At 50.1% G+C, this 24,483-nt stretch overlaps 1 protein-coding gene across 1 annotated transcript in view; it reads left to right on the forward strand.

The window, feature by feature from the left end:
• LOC137385105 (zinc finger protein 692-like) overlaps positions 1 to 24,048 on the forward strand; it is an 85,489-nt gene extending 61,441 nt beyond the window's left edge. The window contains exons 6-13 of the mRNA XM_068059874.1: positions 28 to 126; positions 505 to 615; positions 868 to 921; positions 8,600 to 8,678; positions 16,628 to 16,742; positions 18,840 to 18,939; positions 22,268 to 22,534; positions 22,983 to 24,048. Coding sequence (XP_067915975.1) covers positions 28 to 126; positions 505 to 615; positions 868 to 921; positions 8,600 to 8,678; positions 16,628 to 16,742; positions 18,840 to 18,939; positions 22,268 to 22,534; positions 22,983 to 23,256 — 1,099 coding nt within the window. The 3' untranslated portion in view covers positions 23,257 to 24,048. The remainder of the gene's footprint in view (positions 1 to 27; positions 127 to 504; positions 616 to 867; positions 922 to 8,599; positions 8,679 to 16,627; positions 16,743 to 18,839; positions 18,940 to 22,267; positions 22,535 to 22,982) is intronic.
• The last annotated feature ends 435 nt before the right edge of the window (positions 24,049 to 24,483 follow it).

Here is a 24,483-nt window from a genome sequence, read left to right on the forward strand (position 1 = left end):
GTGACACTCTTGCTTTACTTCATTCAGTGACGGGGTCAACGTTGGGGGAATTGAAGAGTCGACAGATGATGATCTGAGCTACGCAGACGATCTGAAGGATCAGAATTACAGCCCTTCATCAGACAGGTCAGTATAGATTAATATGGGGAGCGGTCTGGGTAACGGGAGCAGGAGGAAAGGCTGGAGCAGGGGAAGGGGCAGGGCAGAGGGAGAAGAAGCACAGATGGCAAAGTCAGAGCAAGGCTGGGGGAGAGCGGGGCAGGAGAGGGTGGGGTGGGCTGTGTGAGGCGGCGTGTTTTTGGAAAGGTTAGGCTGATGGTGTTGGAGAAATATACAGGGGCTGGAAGGTGGCGGGGGAGTTTGCGAGGTGTGAGGAGTGTGTGGAGGGAGGGCGGAGGGTGTGGGTGGCGGGGGGATGGGGCGGCTGGAGAGTTAGTGTGTTGGGGCTGGCATGATATTAATTCTTCTGTGAACCTGTCAGCCTGACCCTCCATCTTGTTACAGCCCAGACAGGACCAAGAGGAAGTTGCAGCCCCGGTTACGAGGGAGACCACCGAAGGAGCCCCTGAACAATGTGAAGACTCCACCACCTCCACCAGAGCCAAGAAAGGGCAGGTGATGGGGGTTGAGTAATTGGCAAGGGTGTCTTTCCTTCCTGGGGGTTGGAGGGTTCACGGACAGTGTGTCTGCCTCCCAGGGTGGAGAGGTGTAGTCACGGATAGGCTGTCTCCCCCTCCTGGGGGAAGTGAGGGGGAGGAGTGGGTGACAGACATGGTGTCTCTCCCTCCCGTGAAGGAGGGGGATCAGGGACAGGAGGTCTCTCTTTCTCCCCCAGAGACCCGGAGCTGATAGTCTTCTCTGTTTCAGGCGAGCCCGCAGGGAGTTGAGTGAAGAACCACAGATTCCAATGAAGAAAATCAGGTCAGTGTCACATCACCAGTTTCAGATGGTGAAAACCCATCTTTGGCTCCCCCTCGCGCGCTCTCCCTCCCCCTCACGCGCTCTCCCTCCCTCCCGTGCGCTCTCCCTCCCTCCCTATATCTCTTTGCACAAAATGGCGAATAAGGTTGGTGGCAGCAACAAAAATGTATCTTAAAAATGGCAAGGACTGTGCACTTAATATACAAGAACATAAAGCATTCAGAAAAGACAGAAGGAAAGAAAGGAACTGGGTTGGCAGTACTGATTAGGGAAGGCATTGTAGTGTTCAAAAGGGAGGAGGTCCTTGACGGGCGGGGGGAAGGACAGAATCTATTTGGTTAGAGTTGAGAAGCAAAAAGGGTATGATCATGCTACTGGGGGCATTCCATAGTCTTGCCAATAGTGAGAGAGGGGGAGAGAGGAGCAAATCTGCAGGGAAATCACAAAGGTGTGCAACAACTATGGAGTGGTAATATTGGGGGATCTTAATTACCTGAATTTCGATTGGGATAATTTTGGAGTAAAGGGTAAGGAGGGGGAGGAATTTCTGAAATGTGTTCGTGAGAATTCCCTTAATCAGTATGTTCTCAGACCAACTAGAAAGGAGGCATTGCTGGATCTGGTGCTGGAGAATGAGGTGGACCAAGTAAACCAAGTGTCTGTGGGGGAGCACTTGGGTAAGAGTGATCATTGCATCATAAGGTTTAGACTGGTAATGCAGAAAAGCAAGGAACAAAATAAAGGTAGAATTTCTAGATTGGAATAGAGCTAATTTCAACACTATGAGAAGGGATCTAGCCAGGGTAGAATGGATCTAGCCAGGGTAGAATGGAACCAAAGACTGACGGGAAGAGCTGTCTCGGAACAATGGTTTATCTTTAAGGAAGCGATGCTTCAGATATGGACTAGGTATGTTCCGACACAGGTGAAAGGGAAGGGAACCAAATGCAGGTCCTCCTTGGATGATGAGGGACCTGGAGAATATGACGAAACAAAAAAAAGAGGGCGTATGATGCATGTCAGGTGAGAACCAGGCCATATACAATAAGTTAAGAGGGGAGGTGAAGAGGAAAATAAGACTGGCAAAGAAAGAATGAGAATAGAATGGCAGTTAATATAAAAGGGAGCCCAAAAATCTTCTAAACAAGTAAGTGAGTAGTAAGAGGCAAGGGGGTAATATATGCCTAGAGCCTCAGGGCAAGGCTAATATACTTAATGAGTACTTTGTATCAGTGTTCGCTAAGGAAATGAAATCTGACAAAACATCGGTAGAAGCAGAGAGAGTGGAGGCAATGGATAGGAGTAAAAAGTGAGAGGGGTAGAGGTACTGAAAAAGTTGACTATGCTTAGGGTTGATAAGTCGCCTGGTCTGGATGGCTTGCATCCCAGGTTGCTAAAGGAAGTGGGGATGGGGATAGCAAAAGGGCTTTCCAGAATCTTCCAATATTCCCTGGATATGGGGAAGGCGCCAGATGATTGGAGAGTGGCAAATGCGACACCCTTATTCAAGAAAGAGTGTAAGGACAGTTCTAGAAACTATAGGCCAGTTGGTATAACATCAGTGGTGGGTAAGGTTTTAGAAACAATCATCAGGGAAAAACAATCGACCGACACTTGGAGAGGGTCAAGTTAATGAAGGAGATCCAGCATGGATTTGTAAAAGGCAGATCATGTTTGACTAATGTAATTGATTTTTTGATGGATTAACAGAGAAGACTGACGAGGGGAATGTGGTGGATGTTGTTTATATGGATTTGATGAGATACCACTCAAAAGGCTGAGTTAACAAAATTGAGGCTCATGGATTAGGAGGGTCAGTGTCCAATTGGATAAAGAAAATTGGCTTAAAGACAGAAAACAGTGAGTCGTGGTGATTGGTTGTTTCTCAGACTGGAGGATGGTAGACAGGGTGTTCCCCAAGGGTCTTGGAATAGAGTAGAATCTCAAAATTTGCCAATGGCACCAGAATTGGAGGTGTGGCAGTCGGTGAGCATGATCGGAACCACCTACAACAGAACATATATAGGCCAGCAGAACGGGCAGAATTTAATACTGACAAATGTGAGGTGATGCATTTTAGCAGAAGGAATAGGGAGAGGCAATATATACTTAGTGGCACAGTTCTACAGAGAGTGCAGGAACAGAGGGATCTGGGGTGGAAGTGTGTAGATCTTTGAAGGTGGCAGGACATATTGAGAGAGTGGTTAGTAAAGCATTTGGTACCTGGAGCTTCATAAATAGAGACATAGAGTACAAAAGCAGGGAAGTTGTGCTGAACCTTTATAAAGTTCTGGTTAGGCCCCAACTGCAATTTTGTGTCCAGTTTTGGTCACCCCACTTTAGGATGGATGTGAGGGCCCTTGAGAGGGTACAGAAGAGATTTAGAGTCATAGTCATAGAGAGATACAGCACTGAAACAGGCACTTCAGCCCACCGACCAGGATTCTTCCAGAGATGCAGGATTTTAGTTGCAAGGTTAGTTTGGAAAAACTGAGGGTGCTCTACTTAGAACAAAGGAGATTGAGGAAAAACTGTTCCCAATAACTAATGGTACAAGGATTAGGGAGCACAGATTGAAGGTTTTGAGCAAGGCAAGCAAGGGGAAGGAATATGAGGAAGAACCTTTTTATGCAGTGAGTGGTAATGACCTGGAACTCGCTGTCCACAACGTACAAACATACAATTTTGGAGCAGGAGTAGGCCACTCGGCCCCTTGAGCCTGCTCCACCATTCAATATGCTCATGGCTGAACTGATTTCTCCACATTACCCCTACCCCCGATAACCTTTCGCCCCCTTGGCTTATCAAGAATCTATCTACCTCTGCCTTGAACATATTCAAAAATTCTCCTTCCATCGCCTTTTGAGGAAGAGAATTCCAAAGGCTCACTACCCTCGGGGAGAAAAAAATGTCTCCTCATCTCTGTCTTAAATGGGCGATGCCTTACGTTTAAACAGTGGCTCCTAGCTCTAGATTCTCCCACAAGAGGAAACATCTTTTCCACATCCACCCTGTCAAGACCCCTCAGAATCTTGTATGTTTCAATCAAGTCACCTCCTACTCTTCTAAACTCCATCCGATACAAGCCTAGCCTGTCCAGTCTTTCCTCATAAGACAACCTGCCCATTCCAGGTATTAGTCTAGTTGCAGCTCCAGGCTTCCAGGAGCTGGGGAGTGCTGGGCATCTCACTACACTCAGCGCTTTGGGGTTGGGATGAGCTGGACCCTTTGCTGCTTTGCGTTCTGCCATTTCATTTACTGGCGTTGCTATATTACCAATGTTACATTTGCCTCTAATTTCCTGATCTATACTCTATCCAACACGACAACCACAGCTCGAGAGCTTATGAACAACTCTCGTGAACATTTTCTGCCCCTTGCTGTTGCTTTGCACCACCCAACCTGATTCTACTTCTTGATTCTTTGAGCTTAGATCCTTTATCTTGATCCCATCCTTTGTTATCATGAGCACTCCTCCTTGTTTTCCATTTTGTTTATCACTTCTAAAGGTCAGGTATGCCAGAATATTGAATGATTTGGAGGAAAGTATAGGTGGACTGATTAGCAAGTTTGCAGACGACAGTAAGATTGGTGGAGTAGCAGATAGTGAAGGGGACTGTCAGAGAATACAACAGAATATAGATAGATTGGAGAGTTGGGCAGAGAAATGGCAGATGGAGTTCAATCAGGGCAAATGCGAGGTGCTGCATTTTGGAAGATCCAATTCAAGAGTGAACTATACAGTAAATGGAAAAGTCCTGGGGAAAATTGATGTCTAGAGAGATTTGGGTGTTCAGGTCCACTGTTCCCTGAAGGTGGCAACGCAGGTCAATAGAGTGGTCAAGAAGGCATACGGCATGCTTTCCTTCATCGGACGGGGTATTAAGTACAAGAGTTGGCAGGTCATGTTACAGTTGTATAGGACTTTGGTTCGGCCACATTTGGAATACTGCGTGCAGTTCTGGTCGCCACATTACCAAAAGGATGTGGATGCTTTGGAGAGGGTGCAGAGGAGGTTCACCAGGATGTTGCCTGGTATGGAGGGCGCTAGCTATGAAGAGAGGTTGAGTAGATTAGGATTATTTTCATTAGAAAGACGGAGGTTGAGGGGGGACCTGATTGAGGTGTACAAAATCATGAGAGGTATAGACAGGGTGGATAGCAAGAGGCTTTTTCCCAGAGTGGGGGATTCAATTACTAGAGGACACGAGTTCAAAGTGAAAGGGAAAAAGTTTAGGGGGGATATGCGTGGAAAGTTCTTTACGCAGAGGGTGGTGGGTGCCTGGAACGCGTTGCCAGCGGAGGTGGTAGATGCGGGCACGATGGCATCTTTTAAGATGTATCTAGACAGATACATGAATGGGCAGGAAGAAAAGAGATACAGACCCTTAGAAAATAGGCGACATGTTTAGATAGAGGATCTGGATCGGCGCAGGCTTGGAGGGCCGAAGGGCCTGTTCCTGTGCTGTAATTTTCTTTGCTCTTTGTTCTTTGTTCCAACCTTAGTCACTCCGCAGCCACGACTGCGTAATAGACATTAGATCAAACCGATTACTATCCATCAGTGTTATTGATTCATCTATTTTCCCTTCAATGCTTTCTGCAAATATTTTTATGTTCAATTTATTGCTATTTTTCTCTGATGTCACCCAAGTCACTAATGCCCCATTACTTTTTTTTTACTCTCACTGTCCCTTCCTGACCCACACTTGCAGTATCATTTTACTCAAAATGCTGCTGTGCTGCTTTTGAATTTACCCTTTGCTGAATCCTCCCTCCTCCCACCTCCCTCATTCGTTTAAAGCCCTGTCCACAGCCCTAGTTCTCCAATTCGCCAGGATGCTGGTCCCAGTCCAGTTTATGTGGAGCCTGTCCCAACAGAACTGCTAATAAAAACAGAAAGTGTTGGAAATACTCAGCAGGTCTGGCAGCATCTGTGGAGAGAGAAGCAGAGTTAACGTTTCAGACCTATGACCTTTCATCCAACAGAACTGCTCCCTTTCTCCCCAGTACTCGTGCCAGGGGCCCATATAAGTCCCTGCGTCCCACACCACTCTTCGAGCCATGCAACGAACTTCCGAATCTGTTTGTCCCTGTGCCAATTTTTCATGTGGAAGAGGTTAATACTTTTTGAGGTTCTGCTGTTTAATTTGAATCTCAACACCTCAAACTCTCTCCGCTTAACATCATTTCTCGATTTACCTATGTCTTCGGTTCCTACGTGCACCATGACAAATGGATCCTCCCCTTCCCACTTCGAGTTCTTCTCCAGCTGCGAGGAGATATCCTTAACCCTGGCACCAGGCAGGCAACACAACCTTCGGATCTCCCAGTCGCAGCCGGAGAGAACAGTATTTGTCCCTCTGACTGCACTGTACCCTATCACTGCCACATTGCTTTTCATTCCCCTTTCTTGAATGGCTTCCTGTTTCGTGCTGTGGTCAGTTTTCCCATCCACCCTGCAGACTTTGACCTCATCCACACTAGCAGCATGAACCTTGTACCTGTTGGGTAAGGGCAAAGGCCGAGGCTCCGCCAGCACTGCACCTGAAGTCCCTTTACCGGCCTGACTCATAGTCACAGCCTCCTGTCCCTGACCATTAACCAGACCTGCACCAAAAGCTAACCTGAGATGTGTGACTGCCTCCTGAATCCAAGTGCTCAGGTAACCCTTTCCCCTCCTTGATAGCCCGCAAAGTTCGCACCTCAGACTCCAGCTCAGTTCCCTTGAAATGCAGTCACTTACCGCAGATATGGTTGTCCAGGTTTGGGAATGCTCTCCCCACACTCCCACATGCCAGCTGTTCTGCCATTTTATCTAACCTTGCTTTATTTATTTAATTCATTGAAGTTTCTGTGCGTCAGCCGTGGCTCAGTTGGTCGCGCTCTCGGCTCTGAATCACAAGGTCCCAGTTTCAAGTCCCACTCCAGGGCTTGAGTTCAAAAATCAAGGCTGACGCTGAGGGAGTGCCACACTGTCGGAGGTGCCGTCTTTCAGATGAGACGGTAAATCAGGTCCCCGTCTGCCTGCTCAGCTGGATATAAAAGATCCCATCGCACTATTTTGAAGAAGAGCACACACCCTGGTGTCCTGGCCAATATTATTTATTACTCAACCAACATCACAAAACAAATTATGGTCATTGTCACGTTGCTGTTTGTTGTAGTTTGCCGTGCACAACTTGGCTGCTGCATTTCCTGCATGACAACAGTGACTGCACTTCAAAAGTATTTCATTGGCTGTAAAGCACTGAGACGTCAAGTGATCATGAAAAGCACTATATAATTGCAAGTCTTTCTTTTGATGTATTTAGTCAACTTCGCTTACTTCTTAGTTTTTAATGACTTATATGGCCTTGTTTAAGATATGGGTAGATTAAATGAAAATGTTTACCTATAAATGTAATGTGACTTGGCTTTGCGTTTGCCATTTTCCTATGTACCATTCACCTCCCTCGGCTGCTTCTCTGGCTCACTTTTGTTTAGATCCTTGGGACCTTCCCCTTTGCCGATGCTCTTCCTCTCCCCGTGTATGTGTTTGTGCATGTCTCTCTCGTTCGCGCTCTCTCCCCGGCTCTCTGTGTCTCGCCCACGCTCCCTCTTCATCTCTGTCTCTCTCTCTCTCTCACTCTGATTCTCTAGTTCTCTCTGACCCCTTTACTCTCATTCCCCCGCTCCATTCCACTCTCCCTTCCCCTCTCAATCCTCCTTTCCCTCACTCTGTCACCCAACCTTACCCCCCCCCCCACCACCACCACACCCACCTTTGGTTGCCCTCACCCTTACCCTCCCCATCTTGGTTTCTGCTCCCCCTTCCCCTCTGTCTCTTTCCCCATCTCCCACACCCACTCTCCCTGCTCGATCACCCTCACCCTACTCCTCCTCCTCTCGGTCCCCATCACCCTCTCCCTCCCCCTGACGGTCTCAGTTCTCTTCCTATCTCACTCTCAGTCGTCCTCCCTCGCTTGGTCTCGCTCCCAGGCCCAGTTTCAGTCTCAATCTCCCACTTCCTTCCTCATCCACTCTCACTCCCCTTCTCTTTTGGTCCCCTTATGTCTCCCCGTTTCCCCTCCTCCCCTCCCCAGCCATTTTGCTTGCTGCACCACTCCCTCACCCCACGATCTGCCTTCCCTCCCCCTTTCCACACCCCGCCCTGGGCTCTGTCTACTGCTCGCTGTCTTTCTCGTTTGTGCTCTCGTGTGCGCTGTTGCTCTCTCTCGCTCTCTGCACTCTCGCTATCTCACCCATTCTCTTTCTCTCTCAATCTCGCTTTCTCTCTGTCTCTCACTCATTCGCTCGCTTGCTCACTACGTCTGTCCCACTCTCCCCCGCACTGGCCCTCCCTCTTATTCTCTGTCCCCTCTCTTCAGCTCCTTCTCGTGCACGCTCTCTCCCCTGTGCGGTGCACCCGCCCTCCGCGCCCTCGCCCACCCCCCTCACCTCCAGCCCATCATCATTCCCGCACGCTCTTGCGTTCCCCCGTGTCTCTTTCTCTCCCTCCCCTCCCCCCTCCCCCAAATCATCTCTCTCCCTTCTCCTCTGAATCTTTCTCTCGGTGCTCTGTCTCCTCCCTCTCTCTGTTCTCTATCTCTCGGCCTCGGTCACACTCACTCCTCTCCCTCTTCTCTCACTGACTGCTCTCTACTTCCGTCACTGTTCTGTATTGTTTTTCCTGCAGGAAGAAGGCTCCGAAGGAGATTCTGCGCTGCGAGTTTGAGGGGTGTGGGAAGATTGTCTCCAATCGGCAGTATCTGAAGGTGGGTGGGACATGCAAGCTGGGAGAGTGGGGTGAGTCCCAAGGCCCAAGACATTTCCACTAAACTTCATTCATATGAACAGGAGGAGGCAGTTTGGCCCCTCGAGCCTTTTCTGTAATTCAGTTAGATCATGACTGATTTGTGTGTTAACTACATCTCCCCGCCTTGGTTGCATAACCCTTAATACCTTTGCCGAGCAACAATCCATCGGTTTCCGTTTTGCAATGTTCAATTAGCCACAACAGCTTTTTAAAGGAGAGAGTTCCAGATTTTCACTACTTTTTGTGTGAAGAAGCGTATCCTGACATACGAATTAGGAGCAGAAGTAGGCCATTTGGCCCCTCAAGCCTGCTCCACCACCATCCCTGCAAGACCTAGCTCTAGTTTTAAGGTGATGCCCTCTTGTTCTGGATTCACTCACCTCTTTATCTCCCCTGTCAAATTCTTTAATTATCTTAAACACCTCATTTAGATCACCCCAGAATCTTGTATTCATTGAATCAGAGAACAGCACAACACGACAGGATGCCTTTCAGCCCATCATGTCTGCACTGGCTCTTGCCCCAGAGTCCAGTAAATTTTTTTGCTTCAGTTGTTTATCCAATTCTAGCTTAAAAGTTATCACTGAATCTGCATCTACCACCTGTCCAGGCAGTTCATTCCAGATCACAACCTGCTGCGTAGAAAAAGTGTTCCCTCAACTTGCCTCTGGTTCCTTTGCCATCGTCTTCAATCTGTGCCCTCTGGTTACTGATCCTCCTGAAGCATTTTTTCATTACTTCCTCTATCAAACCATTCATGATTATGACCACCTCTATCAAATCTCCTCTTCATCGTTTCTGTTCTGCAAGAGCAACAACATATTAATAAGGCTCATTTAATGTAATAAGAGGTCCCAAAGCGCTATTTAACAGGAGCACTGTTATGAGACACTGAGCCACATGAGATATTAGGGCAGACGACCAAAAGCTTTGTTTTAAGAAGGAAAGAGAGGTGTTGTGGGGGGCGGGGGGGTGGTGGGTGTACTCCAGAGCTTTCGGGCTCAGGCAGCTAAAGGGACAGTCACCACTGGTAAAGCAAATAACATTGGCGATGCTCAAGCAGCCAGGATTAGATGAGTGCAGACATCTCTTGAGAGTTTTTGAGGCTGGAGGAGATTCCAGAGATAGGGAGGGGGCGAGGCCATGGAGGGATTTGAAAACAAGGATGTGAATCTTAAAATCCAAGTGTTGCTTAACCAGCAGCTAATGCAGATAACCAAGCAGAGGGTGATGGGTGAATGGGATGTGGTGTGAGGCAGCAGAGCTTTGGATTACCGAAAGTTTATGGTAGGTAGAATGTGGGAGATCAACCAGGAGTGCGTTGGAATAGTCAAGTCTCGAGGTGAGGAAGGCATGAGTGAGGGTTTCAGCAGCAGATGAGCTGAGACAGGGGCAATGTTATGGAGGTAAAAATAGGTCCTAGTGATGGCAGGAATATGTGGTCAGAATCTCATCGTGAGACCAAATATGATTCCAAGGTTATGAACTGTCTGATTCAGCCTCAGAAAGGCAGGGAGAGCGATGAAGTTTGTCGCTAGAGAAGGACCTTTGTGGCAGCGACCAAAGCCAGTGGCCTCAGTCTTCCCATGCTTAGTTGGAGGAAATTTCTGCTGATGCAGTACTGGATGTCAGACAAGCAGGACAGACGCTTCAGAGATAATGGACAGGTCTAGTGAGGTGATTTGTGCGGTTGAGCTGGGTGGGGTTGTCGGTGTACACGTGGGAACCAACACTCTTTTTGGATGATCTCGCTGAGGGGCAACGTGCAAATGAGAAATAGGATGGGGCCAAGGGTAGATCTTGGGGCAGGAAGAGAAACCACTGCGAGTGATACTCTGGCTGTGATTAGATAGATACGAATGGAACCAGGTGGGAGTCGTCCCACCCAGCTGGATGACAGTGGAGAAACACTGGAGGAGGATGGTGTGGTCAACTGTGTCAAAGGCTGCAGACAGGTCAAGAAGCCTCCCCGATTTTAATGGCTGTCATGTCTTCAGTTATCTGGGCCTTAATCTCTGGAATTCCCTCCCTAAATCTCTCCACCTCTCTACCTCGCATTCCTCCTTTAAAACGCTCCTTAGAACTTAGCTCTTTGACCAAGCTTTTGGTCATCTGACCTAATATTTCCTTGTGTCGTATTTTGTTTTATATTGCTCCTTTGAAGAGCCTTGGGATGTTTTATTAAGTTAAAGGCGCTAAAAAATATAAGTTGTTGATCGTGTTTGTCACAGTTACATCGGATGTCATTTGTGACTTTGATAAGAGCTGTTTCGGTACTGTGGCAGGGGCAGAAACCTGACTGGAGGGATGCGTGGGCCAGGATTTGGGAGGCGACAACACGTTCAAGGACTTTGGTGTTTGCAAAGTTGGAGAGGCCAAGGGTTGGTCCTTTGGGGAGTGGGGTGATGACAGCAGACCTTTGGAGAGGGAGACGGTAGCTGAAGTGAGAACACCAATAACAATGCCAGCTAACTTGGGAGCCAGGAAAGGAAGTTTGATGGTCAGCAGTTTAGTGGGAAGAGGAAGCCGGATATGTGTCTCATTGATAAGATGAGCTCGGAGAGGGCATGAGGAGAGAAATTAAAAAAAGATGTGAAATAATGGTTAGGGCAAGGGGGAGCCTTAGAGGAAGTTTTTCCCGGTGGACTAGTGCAAAAGAGGGAAGTGACAGTGGCAGCTGATCCAATATTAGTGACGAAGAAATCCATGAGCTCCTTCTGCTTATTGGTGGAGGTGAGGGTGCAAGAGGCAGGAGAGAGGGGTTTAAGAAGATGGCTTGCAGTAGGATAAAGAAGCTGAGGGTTACCTTTGCCTTGCAGGGTGAATCTGGAATAGTGAGCGGTTTTAGCAGTTGAGGGCAGAACTCAATCGTTCTATATATGGTGCAGCCAGATCTGGCAGTGGACGGCTAAGTCACTTGTCTGCCATATCCTTTCAAGTCTGCATCCCTTGGGCTTAAGGGAACGGAGATGAGGGCTGTACCAGAGGAATGGCCAGGGTGAGAGAGAGTAATGGTTTTATTGGGGATGAGGGCGTCAAAGGTGGAGGTGAGGGTGTGTCGACAGATCTTTAGCTGCAGAAATGTTGTGGTGAAAGAAGGTTCAAAAGCTAGACAGATGGAAATTTGGAAGTAGTGTTGTAAGTGAACTGGGAGAGAGATTTTTTCCAGGGGTAGATGCAGGAGGAAGTAGGGTTTGGAGGGAGAAGGGGGAGATGGCCTTCCCTTTGATTGACACAGCGGGAGTAGCGAGGCCACGCGAGATAGCAAAGTCAAGCAGGTGGCTGTGAAGATGTCGGAGGGCTTATAAGGGAGGATAAGAGGGCAGTGAGCTGAGAGAGAGAGCATAACGAATTGAGATGGCGGTTGAAATAACCAAAGTTGGGAAGTCGCACGGTGCAGAGGCTGAGGGAGGAAAACAGTGAAGCTGTCTCGGTGAGAGAACTATTATGGTGCTTGTGTTGGTGGTAGAGAACAAGGATTTTGAATGAGCGGTGAGATGGATAGCACAAGGCGAGATGTTCAAAGGAGGATAAAGTGCCAGAAGATTAAGGGGACAAGCAAGGGGATCAAGAGGTACAGGTGGAGGAGTCTTAGCCCTTGCAATTGTTCAACGGGTTTGAGGTTCTTGCAGCTTGTATGGATGAGAATGGGGGCTATCGGCTGGATGAGCAGACTGGCTGTGGCACCGTGGTGCAGGAAGCCATTCAGCTTGTGGGAGGAAATATGAATGCTGTGGTAACAGGCGACGGTATAGTCAGGGAGATGGACACTGATATCTGCAGCCGAGAGCGTGAGTTCCGAAGGTTGTGCTGCCTGCTCAGTGCCAGGGTTCGGGATATCTGCTCGGGGTTGGAGAGGAACTTGCAGTGGGAAGGGGAGGATCCAGTTCTCGTGGTCCACGTGGGTATCAATGGCGGCGCAGTGGTTAGCACCGCAGCCACACAGCTCCAGCGACCCGGGTTCGATTCTGGGTACTGCCTGTGCGGAGTTTGCAAGTTCTCCCTGTGACTGCGTGGGTTTTCGCCGGGTGCTCCGGTTTCCTCCCACATCCAAAAGACTTGCAGGTTGATAGGTAAATTGGCCATTGTAAACTGCCCCTAGTATAGGTAGGTGGTAGGGGAATTGTGGGGATGTGGTAGGAATATGGGGTTAATGTAGGATTAGTATAAATGGGTGGTTGATGGTCGGCACAGACTCGGTGGGCCGAAGGGCCTATTTCAGTGCTGTATCTCTAAATAAAAAAATAAATAAATAAATAGGACTGAGAGAGAGTTTCTGCTTGGGGATTATGAGCCACTAGGGGCTAAAGTAAAAAGCAGAACCACAAAGGTAATCATTTATGAATTACTGCCTGAGCCACAAGCGAGTTGGCGTTGGATAAATAAGGTTCAAACATTGGTATGGGAGAAATGAGTTTCGATTCATGGGACACTGGCACCAGTACTGGGGAAAGTGGGAGCTGTCCCGTTGGGATGGTCATCACCTCAGCCATGCTGGGATTGGTGTTCTGGCGATTTGTATAACACGATGTGCCTGTTTCTGTGCTGTAAAACTTTGTGACTCTGACTCTAGGCCAGTAGAGAGGGTTTTAAACTAAATAGTGTGGGGGTGGGGGGGTGGTGGGTGGTGGTGGCGCTGGTGGGTGAGGGATCAAGTGAGAGGAAATGTGGTGAAGTAAAGGGAAAAGACAAGGCAATAGTGCAGGGTAGCGACATGGGTAGTGATAACCAGAGTATGGCAAGGTGGGACAGAGAGTACAAACTTCAGAGTGCACCCGCAGATAAGGCCAGTTTGCAAAAATGGTAAAAAGACAGAACTGAGTGCTCTGTATCAGAATGCGCACCGCATTTGTAACAAAACAGATGAATTGATAGCATAAATAGAACTATATGTACGACCTAATAGCCATTACCGAGACATTGCAAGCTGACCATGGCTGGGACCTGAATATTCAAGGGTGCTTGGCATTATGGAAGGACAGGAAGCTAGGAAAAGGTGGTGGGGTAGCTCTGTTAATTAAGGGTGACATTAGTACTGTAGTGAGAGATGACCTTAGTTCAAAAGATCACGATGTAGAATCAGTTTGGGTAGTGAGAAGAAATGGCAAAGGTAAGAAGTCACTTGTGGGAGCAGTTTCCAGGCCCCCAGACAGTAGTTAGACTGCAGGACAAAGTATGTGGGAAGAAATAATGGGGGTTTGTAAGAAAGATACTCCAATAATCATGGGTGATATTAATTTCCATATAGATTGGAGGAATCATTTTTAAAAATTCATTCATGGGATGTGGGCGTCGCTGGCCAGGCCAGCATTTATTTCCCATGCCTAATTGCCCTTGAGAAGGTGGTGGTGAGCTGCTGCCTTGAACCACTGCAGTTCATGTGGGGTAGGTACACCCACAGTGCTGTTGGGAAGCGAGTTCCAGGATTTTGACCCAGCGACAGTGAAAGAACAGCGATATAGTTCCAAGTCAGGATAGTGTGTGACTTGGAGGGGAACTTGCAGGTGGTGGTGTTCCCATGCATTTGCTGCCCTTGTCCTTCCAGTTGGTAGAGGTCATGGGTTTGGAAGGTGCTGTTTAATGGGCCTGGTGCATTGCTGCAGTGCATCTTGGAGATGGTACACACTGCTGTCACTGTGCATCGGTGGTGGAGGGAGTGAATGTTTATAGATGGGGTGTCAATCAAGCGGGCTGCTTTGTCTTCGATGGTGTCGAGCTTCTTGCGTGTTGGAGCTGCACCCATCCAGGCAAGTGGAGAGTATTCCATCACACTCCTGACTTGTGCCTTGTAGATGGTGGACAGGCTTTGGGGAGTCAGGAGGTGAGTTACTCGCCTCAGGATTCCTAGCCTCTGACCTGCTCTTGTAGCCATGGTATTTATATGGCTACTCCAGTTCAGTTTCTGGTCAATGGTAACCCCTAGAATGTTGATGGTGGGGGATTCAGCGATGGTAATGCCATTGAATGTCAAGGGGGGGAGATGGTTAGATTCTTTCTCTCTTGTTGGAGATAGTCATTGCCCGGCATTTGTGTGGCGCGAATGTTACTTGCCACTTAGCAGCCCAAGCCTGGATATTGTCCAGGTCTTGTCGCATTTCAGTATGTGAGGAGTCGCGAGTGCACTCTCGTGTTGCTCAACAGTGTCTTGTGTGGAACCTTGTCGAATGCCTTCTGGAAGTTTGCTGATGGTTGCACAGTGTACGGTTCCATTCGCAATTCCTCAGATACTGAAACAGTCCATGCCCATATGTAGCGAGACCTGGGGAGCATTCAGGCTCGAGCTGATAAGTGGTGAGTAGCATTAGTGCCACACAAGGGCCAGGCAATGACCATCTCCAACAAGAGAGAGTCTAATCACCTCCTGTTGATAATCAACGGCATTGCCATCGCTGAATCCCCCACTATCAACTTCCGGGTGGGTTACCATGAAGTTAAACTGTACCGGCCACATGAATGCTGGATATAAGAGCAGGTCAGAGGTTGGGATTTCTGCACTTCCTGACTCCCCAAAGCCTGTTCACCATCTACAAAGCACAAGTCAGGAGTGTGATAGAACGCTCTCCACTTGTCCAGATGAGTGTGGCTCCAATATCACTCAAACCGTTCAACGCCATGCAGGGCAAAGCAGCCCACTTGATCGGCAATGCATCCACCACCTTAAACATTCACTCCTTCCAACTGATGCACAGTGGTAGCAGTGTATACCATCTACAAGCTCACCACACGCCACCTTTGACAGCACCTTCTGAACCTGCGGTCTTTTCCACCCAGTAAAACAAGGGCAGCAGACTCATGGGTACATGCAAGTTCTCTTCCAAGTCATACACCACCCTGACTTGGAAATATATCGCCGTTCCTTCACTGTCGCTGGATCCTGGAAATCCCTCCCAAACAGTATTGTGGGTGTGCCCGCACCAGATTGGCTGCAGCAGTTCAAGAAACAGCTCACCGCCACCTTCTCAAGGGCAATTAGGAATGGGCAACAAATGCTTTCTTGCCAGCGACACCCACATTCTGTCAATTAATTTCTGTTAAAGTCCCGATAAATAATATCCATTGATCTTCCCTTATCCAGCACTTTAGTTACCTCCTCAAAAAATACAAAAAGGTTTATGAGCAATGAATTACCCTTTACAGATCCATGCTGACTCTCTCTGATCTACTCATATTTGTCCCAAGTTCTCTCTCACTCTCATTCCCTAACAACAGATTCTAGTAACTGTCCTCAGTACTGTCCTGGGTATCTCAGTGACAGTGAGTGCTGAGCCTCCGAACACTTGTTCCCTCTCCAGCTAGCTCTTTCTCTTGCGCTGACTGTGTCTGTGTCTCTCTCTCGTGCATTTCTCTGCATCCTTCCTTTGTCTCTTCCCCCCCCCCCTCCCCATCGCCCCCTCCCCATCGCCCCCTCCCCATCGCCCCCTCCCCATCGCCCCCTCCCCATCGCCCCCTCCCCATCGCCCCCTCCCCATCGCCCCCTCCCCATCGCCCCCTCCCCATCGCCCCCTCTCCCCTCCCCATCGCCCCCCGCTCCCCTCCCCATCGCCCCCCTCCCCATCGCCCCCCTCTCCCCTCCCCATCGCCCCCCTCTCCCCTCCCCATCGCCCCCCACTCCCCTCCCCATCGCCCCCCTCTCCCCTCCCCCGCTTAGCCCCCCCCCTCTCCCCCGCTTAGCCCCCCCCTCTCCCCGCTTAGCTCCCCTCTCCCCCGCCTGCCCCCCCGCCCCTCCCTCCCCCCTCCACGCCCCTCCCTCCCTCCTTCCCTCCCTCCCTCGCTCCACGTCTCTCACTCTCTGATTCTCACACACTGTGTGCCTCCATCATTTGTCTCTTTCTTGCTCAGTACTGCCTGGAATATCATGGTGGGAATGAGTGGAAAGCTCTACTGATACTCTCTCCCTCTCTCTCTCAGCACCACATGAAGTACCAGCACTTGCTGCAGAAAACCTTCGCCTGCTCCCACCCCTCCTGTGGTCGATCTTTCAACTTCAAGAAGCATTTGAAGGAACATGAGAAGCTGCACAGTGGTAAGTTCTACTGACAGCCGATAGTCTGGGGCTCATGTGGTGAACGTGGAGGACCAGGGCGTTGGGAGACAAAAAGAGAGAAAGTGCGGCCGAAAGAGAAAATTGGACAGAGAGTCACACAGATGGACTGACCCGTTCTTATTGTGTCTCTTTCTCTTCCCCTGTGTCTGCATCTTTGTCACTTTCACTGTCCTTCGTCCTCTGTCTCATTCTCACCTTCATCTGTCCGATTGTTCTGTCGCTCTCGCTGTAGTGCTCTGACTCTATTCCTCTCGATTTCTCTTTCAATTTCTTTTCCAATTTCTCTCCCCGTCCCTCCACCCAGTGACCGCCCGTCCCTCCACCCAGTGACCGCCCGTCCCTCCACCCAGTGACCGCCCGTCCCTCCACCCAGTGACCGCCCGTCCCTCCACCCAGTGACCGCCCGTCCCTCCACCCAGTGACCGCCCGTCCCTCCACCCAGTGACCGCCCGTCCCTCCACCCAGTGACCGCCCGTCCCTCCACCCAGTCTTCCCCCCTCCCTCCACCCAGTCTTCCCCCCTCCCTCCACCCAGTCTTCCCCCCTCCCTCCACCCAGTCTTCCCCCCTCCCTCCACCCAGTCTTCCCCCCTCCCTCCACCCAGTCCTCCCCCCTCCCTCCACCCAGTCCTCCCCCCTCCCTCCACCCAGTCCTCCCCCCTCCCTCCACCCAGTCCTCCCCCCTCCCTCCACCCAGTCCTCCCCCCTCCCTCCACCCAGTCCTCCCCCCTCCCTCCACCCAGTCCTCCCCCCTCCCCTCCACCCAGTCCTCCCCCCTCCCTCCACCCAGTCCTCCCCCCTCCCTCCACCCAGTCCTCCCCCCTCCCTCCACCCAGTCCTCCCCCCTCCCTCCACCCAGTCCTCCCCCCTCCCTCCACCCAGTCCTCCCCCCTCCCTCCACCCAGTCCTCCCCCCTCCCTCCACCCAGTCCTCCCCCCTCCCTCCACCCAGTCCTCCCCCCTCCCTCCACCCAGTCCTCCCCCCTCCCTCCACCCAGTCCTCCCCCCTCCCTCCACCCAGTCCTCCCCCCTCCCTCCACCCAGTCCTCCCCCCTCCCTCCACCCAGTCCTCCCCCCTCCCTCCACCCAGTCCTCCCCCCTCCCTCCACCCAGTCCTCCCCCCTCCCTCCACCCAGTCCTCCCCCCTCCCTCCACCCAGTCCTCCCCCCTCCCTCCACCCAGTCCTCCCCCCTCCCTCCACCCAGTCCTCCCGGTCTCCTCCCCCCGGTCTCCCCCCCGCCTCCTCCCCCCCGGTCACCTCCACCCCCCCCCCCCCCCCGCCCCCTCCTCCTCCTCCCCCCGGTCTCCTCCCCCCGCCCCCTCCTCCTCCCGGTCTCCCACTCCCCCTCCCCCGTCCCCTCCTGGTGTCCCCCTCCCCCCCCCCCGCCCCCTCCCCCCTCCGCCCCCTCCCCCCTCCGCCCCCTCCCCCCTCCGCCCCCTCCTCTTCCTCCTGGTCTCTTCCCTCTCACGAATCTCTCTGCAATCACTCCCTGTGAGGTCATTGTCATTAGAGCACATAAGGAGGCCACTCGGCCAGTTGAATCCATGCTGGTTCACTGTAGAGCAATCCAGTTAGTCGTGCTCCTCCGCTCTATTCCCGTATCCCTCCAAATTTATTTCCCTCAAGTGCCCATCCGACGGGACCCTCGGCCACCCCGCATGCAGCAACTCGACCCTCGGCCACCCCGCATGCAGCAACTCGAACCTCTGCCTCCCCGCATGCATCAACTCGACCCTCGGCCACCCCGCATGCAGCAACTCGAACCTCTGCCTCCCCGCATGCAGCAACTCGACCATCGGCCTCCCCGCATGCAGCAACTCAGAAGAACTAGAAGTAGATCGTCTGGCCGATCGAGCTTGTTCCGCCATTCAGTGCGATCATGGCTGATCTTGGGCTTCCATTCCACTTTCCTGCCAGCTCCGCATTTCCCTTGAATCCATGCGAGACCAGAAATCAATCTATCCTTGCCCTAAATGTATTCAATGTGGAGCATCGACAACCCCATGGGATAGAGAATTCCAAAGATTCACAACCCTTTGAGTGAACTAATTTCTCCTCATCTCAATTGTTTTCCCTAGACAAACGGGATTATATTTGTGAGTTTTGTGCCCGAGCATTCCGAACAACAAGCAACCTGATCATCCACCGGAGGATCCACACCGGAGAAAAACCACTACAGTAAGTACAGGAACAGGAATTCCCTGCCTGCTTGGCACCCGCCCCCTCCCCCCCCCCCCACCCCCTCGTGCTCTCTCTCTCTCTTTCACACCCTTTATCTTTTTATATATTCTCTCTCTCTCCCTCGCCCCTTCGCAACCGCCCCCTCGCCCCTGCCCTCGCACCCCCATCCCCCCTCTCGCCCCTCGGTCTTACCTACATAGGAATAGGAGTAGGCCATTCAGCCCATCGAGCCAACTCTGCCATTCAATGACTTTTCCCCACATTATCCCCATATCCCCTTATGTCATTTGTATTTAGAAATTTGTCAATCTCTGCTATAAACATACTCAATGACTAAGCTTCCACAGCCCTCTGGGGTAGAGAATTCCAAAGATTCACAACCCTCTGAGGAAAGAAATTTCTCCTCATCTCTGTCCTAAGTGGTTTCCCCCTTATTTTGCAATTGTGTCCCTGGTTCTAGACTCCCCAACCAGGGAAAACATCTTGGCTGCATCTACCCTGTTTGTCCCTTTAAGTATTTTGTAGGTTTCAATGAGATCACCTCTCATTCTTCAAAACTCTAGAGAATACAGGCCCAGTTTCCCCAATCTCTCTTCATAGGACAGTCCCGCCATCCGTGGAACAAGTCTGGTGAACCTTTGTTGCACTCCCTCTATGGCAATAATATCCTTCCTCAGGTAAGGGGACCAAAACTACACACAGTACTCCAAGTGCGGTCTAACCAAGGTTCTATGCAATTGAAGCAAGACTTCACTATTCCTGTACTCAAATCCTCTTGTGATAAAGGCTAACATACCATTAGCCTTCATAATTGCTTGCTGCACCTGCATGTTAGTTTTCAGTGAGTTTGTATATCTACACTTTCTAATCTCTTACCATTTAAGAAATACTCTGCACAGTGTGCCTCCTACCAAAATGGATAACCCCACATTTTTCCACATTACATTCCATCTGCCACACTCTTGCCCACTCACTAAGTCTGTCCAAATCCTCATGAAGCTGGTTTGCATCTTCCTCACAACACACATTCCCATCTAGTTTGTGTCATGCGCAAACTTGGAAATATTACATTTGGTCCCCAGATTCAAATCGTTGATATATATTGTGAACAGCTGGGGCCCAAGCACTGACCCATTTTTTTCCTACTCTCTGGTTTCTGCCTGTTAACCAATCCTTAATCCATGCCAAATGTTACCTCCTATCCCATGTGCTTTAGTTTCGCTAACCAATCTCCTGTGGGGAACTTTATCAAAAGCATTCTGAAAATCCAAGTATACCACGTCCACCGACTCCCTTTATCAATTGTTAGTAACATCCTGAAAAAATTCCAACAGGTTCGTCAAACACGACTTCCCATTCATAAATCCATGTTGACTATGCCCGATCAGATCTTTATTATCCAAGTGTCCATTTATCGCATACTTTACAATAGATTCTAGCATTTTTCCTACTACTGATGTAAGTCTAACAGGTCTGTAATTCCCTGTTTTCTCCATCCCTCCTTCCTTAAATAGTAGCATGACATTTGCTACCTTCCAGTCTACAGGGACCATTCCAGAATCTAGAGTGTTTTGGAAGATGATCAATGCATCCATCATCTCCATAGCGACATCTGTCAACACTCTGGGATGTAGAATATCAGGTCCTGGGGGCTTATCAACCTTCAGCCCCATTAATTTCTCCAATACAACCTTCTTACTAATACTAATTTCCTTCAATTTTTCATTCTCCCTAGTGTTACGACCAAGTTGGGAGTAATGCACTGTTAATTCAGTCCCACTATTCCACAGGTCATAGCATATCAAATAAAGTTCCCCACCTACTGGAAAGTAGCCAAATTAAACACACTACTTGTCCCCCAGAATAAAGCACATCAAACCAGGTTTCTTTAAACAACATTAACTATTTATTCCAAAAGAACTAATAGGTCCTAACTACTAACGAGATAAATCTATATATGAAAAAACTCCTTAATTCCTTTACCGTCATGCGCACACACATACATTAAAAAATAAAACTGGTTAACGGAGGAAAAAGGATTTTTGGTTTACAGCTGCTTCTTAGGAATAGAAGGAATAATAAAAATAATTGAGGTTCACGTTCTGCTAGGTTGTTTTTGGTATGGTGAGGTGTCCCAGAGTCGAATAGTCAGATGCCACTCAATCTCTCCAGGCGAGGTTGATGAACAGTCTATGATGGGTAGGTGTTTTAGGCAATTTAACTGCAGCAGTTGTCACATAGGTCTTTCATCAGGGGTGTGGCGACAGGTCTGCTTGGGTTTTGAAGCAGCAGTCCAGCAGTCGAAGAATTCTTCAGATTTCAGGATTTTCTTAGCACACGGGAGGCAGCTCACTGGATGCAGGAATTCTTCAGAGACTGGAGGCAGCAGCAATCTGCCACCTTTCAAATGCAGGATTCCTTTTCAAGAGAGGCGAGTCTCCTTCACTGAGAGAAGTAACACTTTTTCGGGTCTTCTTCCCTTGCTCCAGGCAGGTCAAATCTAAGATTTTAAATGCCTGCCCATTGTCCAATTCACTGGCTTTTTAAAGGGTCCAGAGTGAAAAAAGAACCTTCCTGAACATGGTCACATGTCCAGACACAGTGTCTCCCCCTGGTTCAAAAGCTGCTCCGAAGGAAGGTCAAACCCCTGTGGTTTCATTTCAATTGCAGGCTTTCCTGACCTTCCACAAGTTCAACTTTCTTTAAAAACCCCCATAAATTGCAACTCTTGTTCTGAACTTGCTTTCAAAATATTGCAGGAATTCCAATTATTTACAGGTGTCTTCAACTGAGCAAGAAAAATTCTTTTCTCAGGTTTATAAAACACAGAAGTCCAAGATATTAGTACTAAAATAAAAAACCTTTTATAACACTAGTCCGCTGAATGTCTCACTCTGGGAGATTTCTTGTATCTTCCTCCGTGCAGACTCGCCCTCCCCGCCCCTCTTCTCCCCCCCCCCCCCCCCCCACGGCGCCCATCACACTATCTTGCTTGTCTCCTGCCTGCAGACCCTCCTCTTCCCCTTCCCCTTTTCCCTTCCTCGTTCCCCCATTTCCCCCTCCCCTTCTCCCCTCTCCTTTCCTGCACTCCTTCTCCTCACCCCAACCTCCCTTGCCCCCGCCCCCCCTTCCTTGCACCTGCCCCCCCCTCCCTCGCCCTAGCACCCCTGTGCTCTTGTGTCTACCTGCTCCTGTGCTTCGGCAACCCTTCCCCATGCACTCCTGTTCTCTCCCTGCTCATGCCCATCCCCCACCTCCCTGGGAGGTCTTTTTCACATCCTTTCACCTTCTGTCTCTGTGTCTGTCTCTCTCTCTCTCTGTCCAGGTGTGAGATCTGTGGATTTACCTGCAGACAGAAGGCCTCATTGAACTGGCACATGAAGAAACACGATGCCGAGTCCGGCTACCAGTTCTCCTGTGACATTTGCGGGAAGAAGTTTGAGAAGAAGGACAATGTAAACGCTCACAAGAGCAAGAGTCACCCCGAGACCCCGGTGAATATGGCTGTGGCCCAGCCCGAGTGTCCCGTGACACCCGGCAAGGACAGGAAACAGCTGGAACTGAAACCGGAGCCTGACACAGATTCATTGCAGTAAGTACAGGAGCAGGAATCCCCAGCCTCCTTAGCCCCACCTCTCTCTCTCTCTCTCTCTCTCTCTCTCTCATTCTCTCTCTCATATACCCTTTTTTTTTTCTCAACTCTTTCTCTCCCTCTCACCCCGGCTCTCCCCCACCCTTCTTGCTTTCCCCGCTCTCCCCCTCCCTCTCCCTCCTTCACTCGCCTCTTCTTCCTCCCTCGCTGTCTCTCTCCCTCTCCTGTGCCCTTTTCCCCCCTCACTCCGCAATGGCCTCACACTCTTTTTTTCACGTCCCCTCTCTCTCTCTCCTGTGTGTTTATGCCTGACTGGTCTCTGGACCCCTCCCCCTCCGTACTCTTGCTGCACCCCCCCCCCCCCCCAACCCCCCACTACATCCCATCCCCCAGAAGGTCTTTGTCACATCGTCTCACTTTCTCTCACTTTTTCTCTCTCTCTGTCCAGGTGTGAGATCTGTGGAATTATCTGCAGACAGAGAGCCTCATTGAACTGGCACATGAAGAAACACGATGCCGAGCCCGGCTACCAGTTCTCCTGTGACATTTGCGGCAAGAAATTTGAGAAGAAGGACAATGTAAATGCTCACAAGAGCAAGAGTCACCCCGAGACCCCGGTGAATGTGGCTGCGGCCCCGCCCGAGTGTCCCGCGACACCCGGCAAGGACAGGAAACAGCTGGAACTGAAACCGGAGCCCGAAACCGATTCACCGCGTGTGTAGACTGGATCGACACACAGCTCTGGCGCTGGGAGCAGCTCCCTGTCTTCCTCAACAGTCAGCCCGTCATGGGCTGATCACACTGCGGGGCCGGGCTGGGCTGGGCCGGGCCGGGTCAGGCCGAGTGCTGGGCCCAACCCAACAAACATCAATTTGCATTTACTTAGCACCTTTAATGTAGTAAAACATCCAAGGCCCTGCACTGGAGCGATTATCAAACAAAAATTGACCATGAGCCACATAAGGAGGAGGCATTGGGACAGGTGAGCCAATGTTTGGTCAGAGAGGTTCTATGGAATGTCTTTAAGCAGGTAGAGAGAGAGAGCGAGAGGCGGAGAAGCTTCACTCCTTTAGTCCGAGCCCTGGATCGGGAAGCAGTGCTGCCCAGCTGCAAATTGTGCTAGGATGGTTTGTTTGCGGTGACGCCGCGCTCTATAATTCACATTTCACTGCATTGTCTGTCGGAGTGGCAGGTGCCATTCTGCTGTAGTAAACTGTTCATAGACTGTTAAAATATCCTGACTGTAAACCAACCTGAGTTCTTTCTTCCTTGTTGATGCACACCACCTTCTGTACATTGCTCCTACTCCATTTCTTTCCTGTCCCATCACTCCATTGCCTCCTCTGCCTCACTCATTCCCAGGCCGTCTGACCTGTGGAGTTCCACCCCTCCTCCTCAGTCTTTCCTTCCTTCGGTCGCCGGGATATTGAATCCTCAAGACTTGGTGCTGCCACTGCCCCTTCATTGGAGCTGGCTTTATGTCCCATTCTTCACTGCTACCTCCAGGGAGCAGAGTCTAGAGGGCCAGCCTTCTCAAATGGCTCCAGTCATTTGTAGCACTGGTACAGCGCGAATGGGGGACCTGGCTGCACTTCCCCTTCACTGGGGCCTGTGTACCACCTCTTCCCAGTGTCCATGGCCCACTCGAGTCTGCCATCAGGAGCAAAGGTTAAAAAGTGTGCAGCAACGAAATTTGGCAGTGTTAAATGCAAGGAGTGTAGTAAATAAAGCCGATGAGCTGAGGACACGGTAACATGATATTGTTACTATAATGGAAACTTGGCATGAAGAGGGGCAAGAATGGCAACTCAACATCCCTCAATATAGAATTTTCAGGCGGGATAGAGAAGGAGATAAAAAAGGAGGGGACATAGCATTATTGGTTAATGAATCAGTAACAGCTTTGAGGAGGGATGATATCCTAAATGAATCATTAAATGAGGCCATAT

Source organism: Heterodontus francisci, chromosome 28 (genome assembly GCF_036365525.1).
Source record: "Heterodontus francisci isolate sHetFra1 chromosome 28, sHetFra1.hap1, whole genome shotgun sequence".
NCBI lineage: Eukaryota > Metazoa > Chordata > Chondrichthyes > Heterodontiformes > Heterodontidae > Heterodontus > Heterodontus francisci.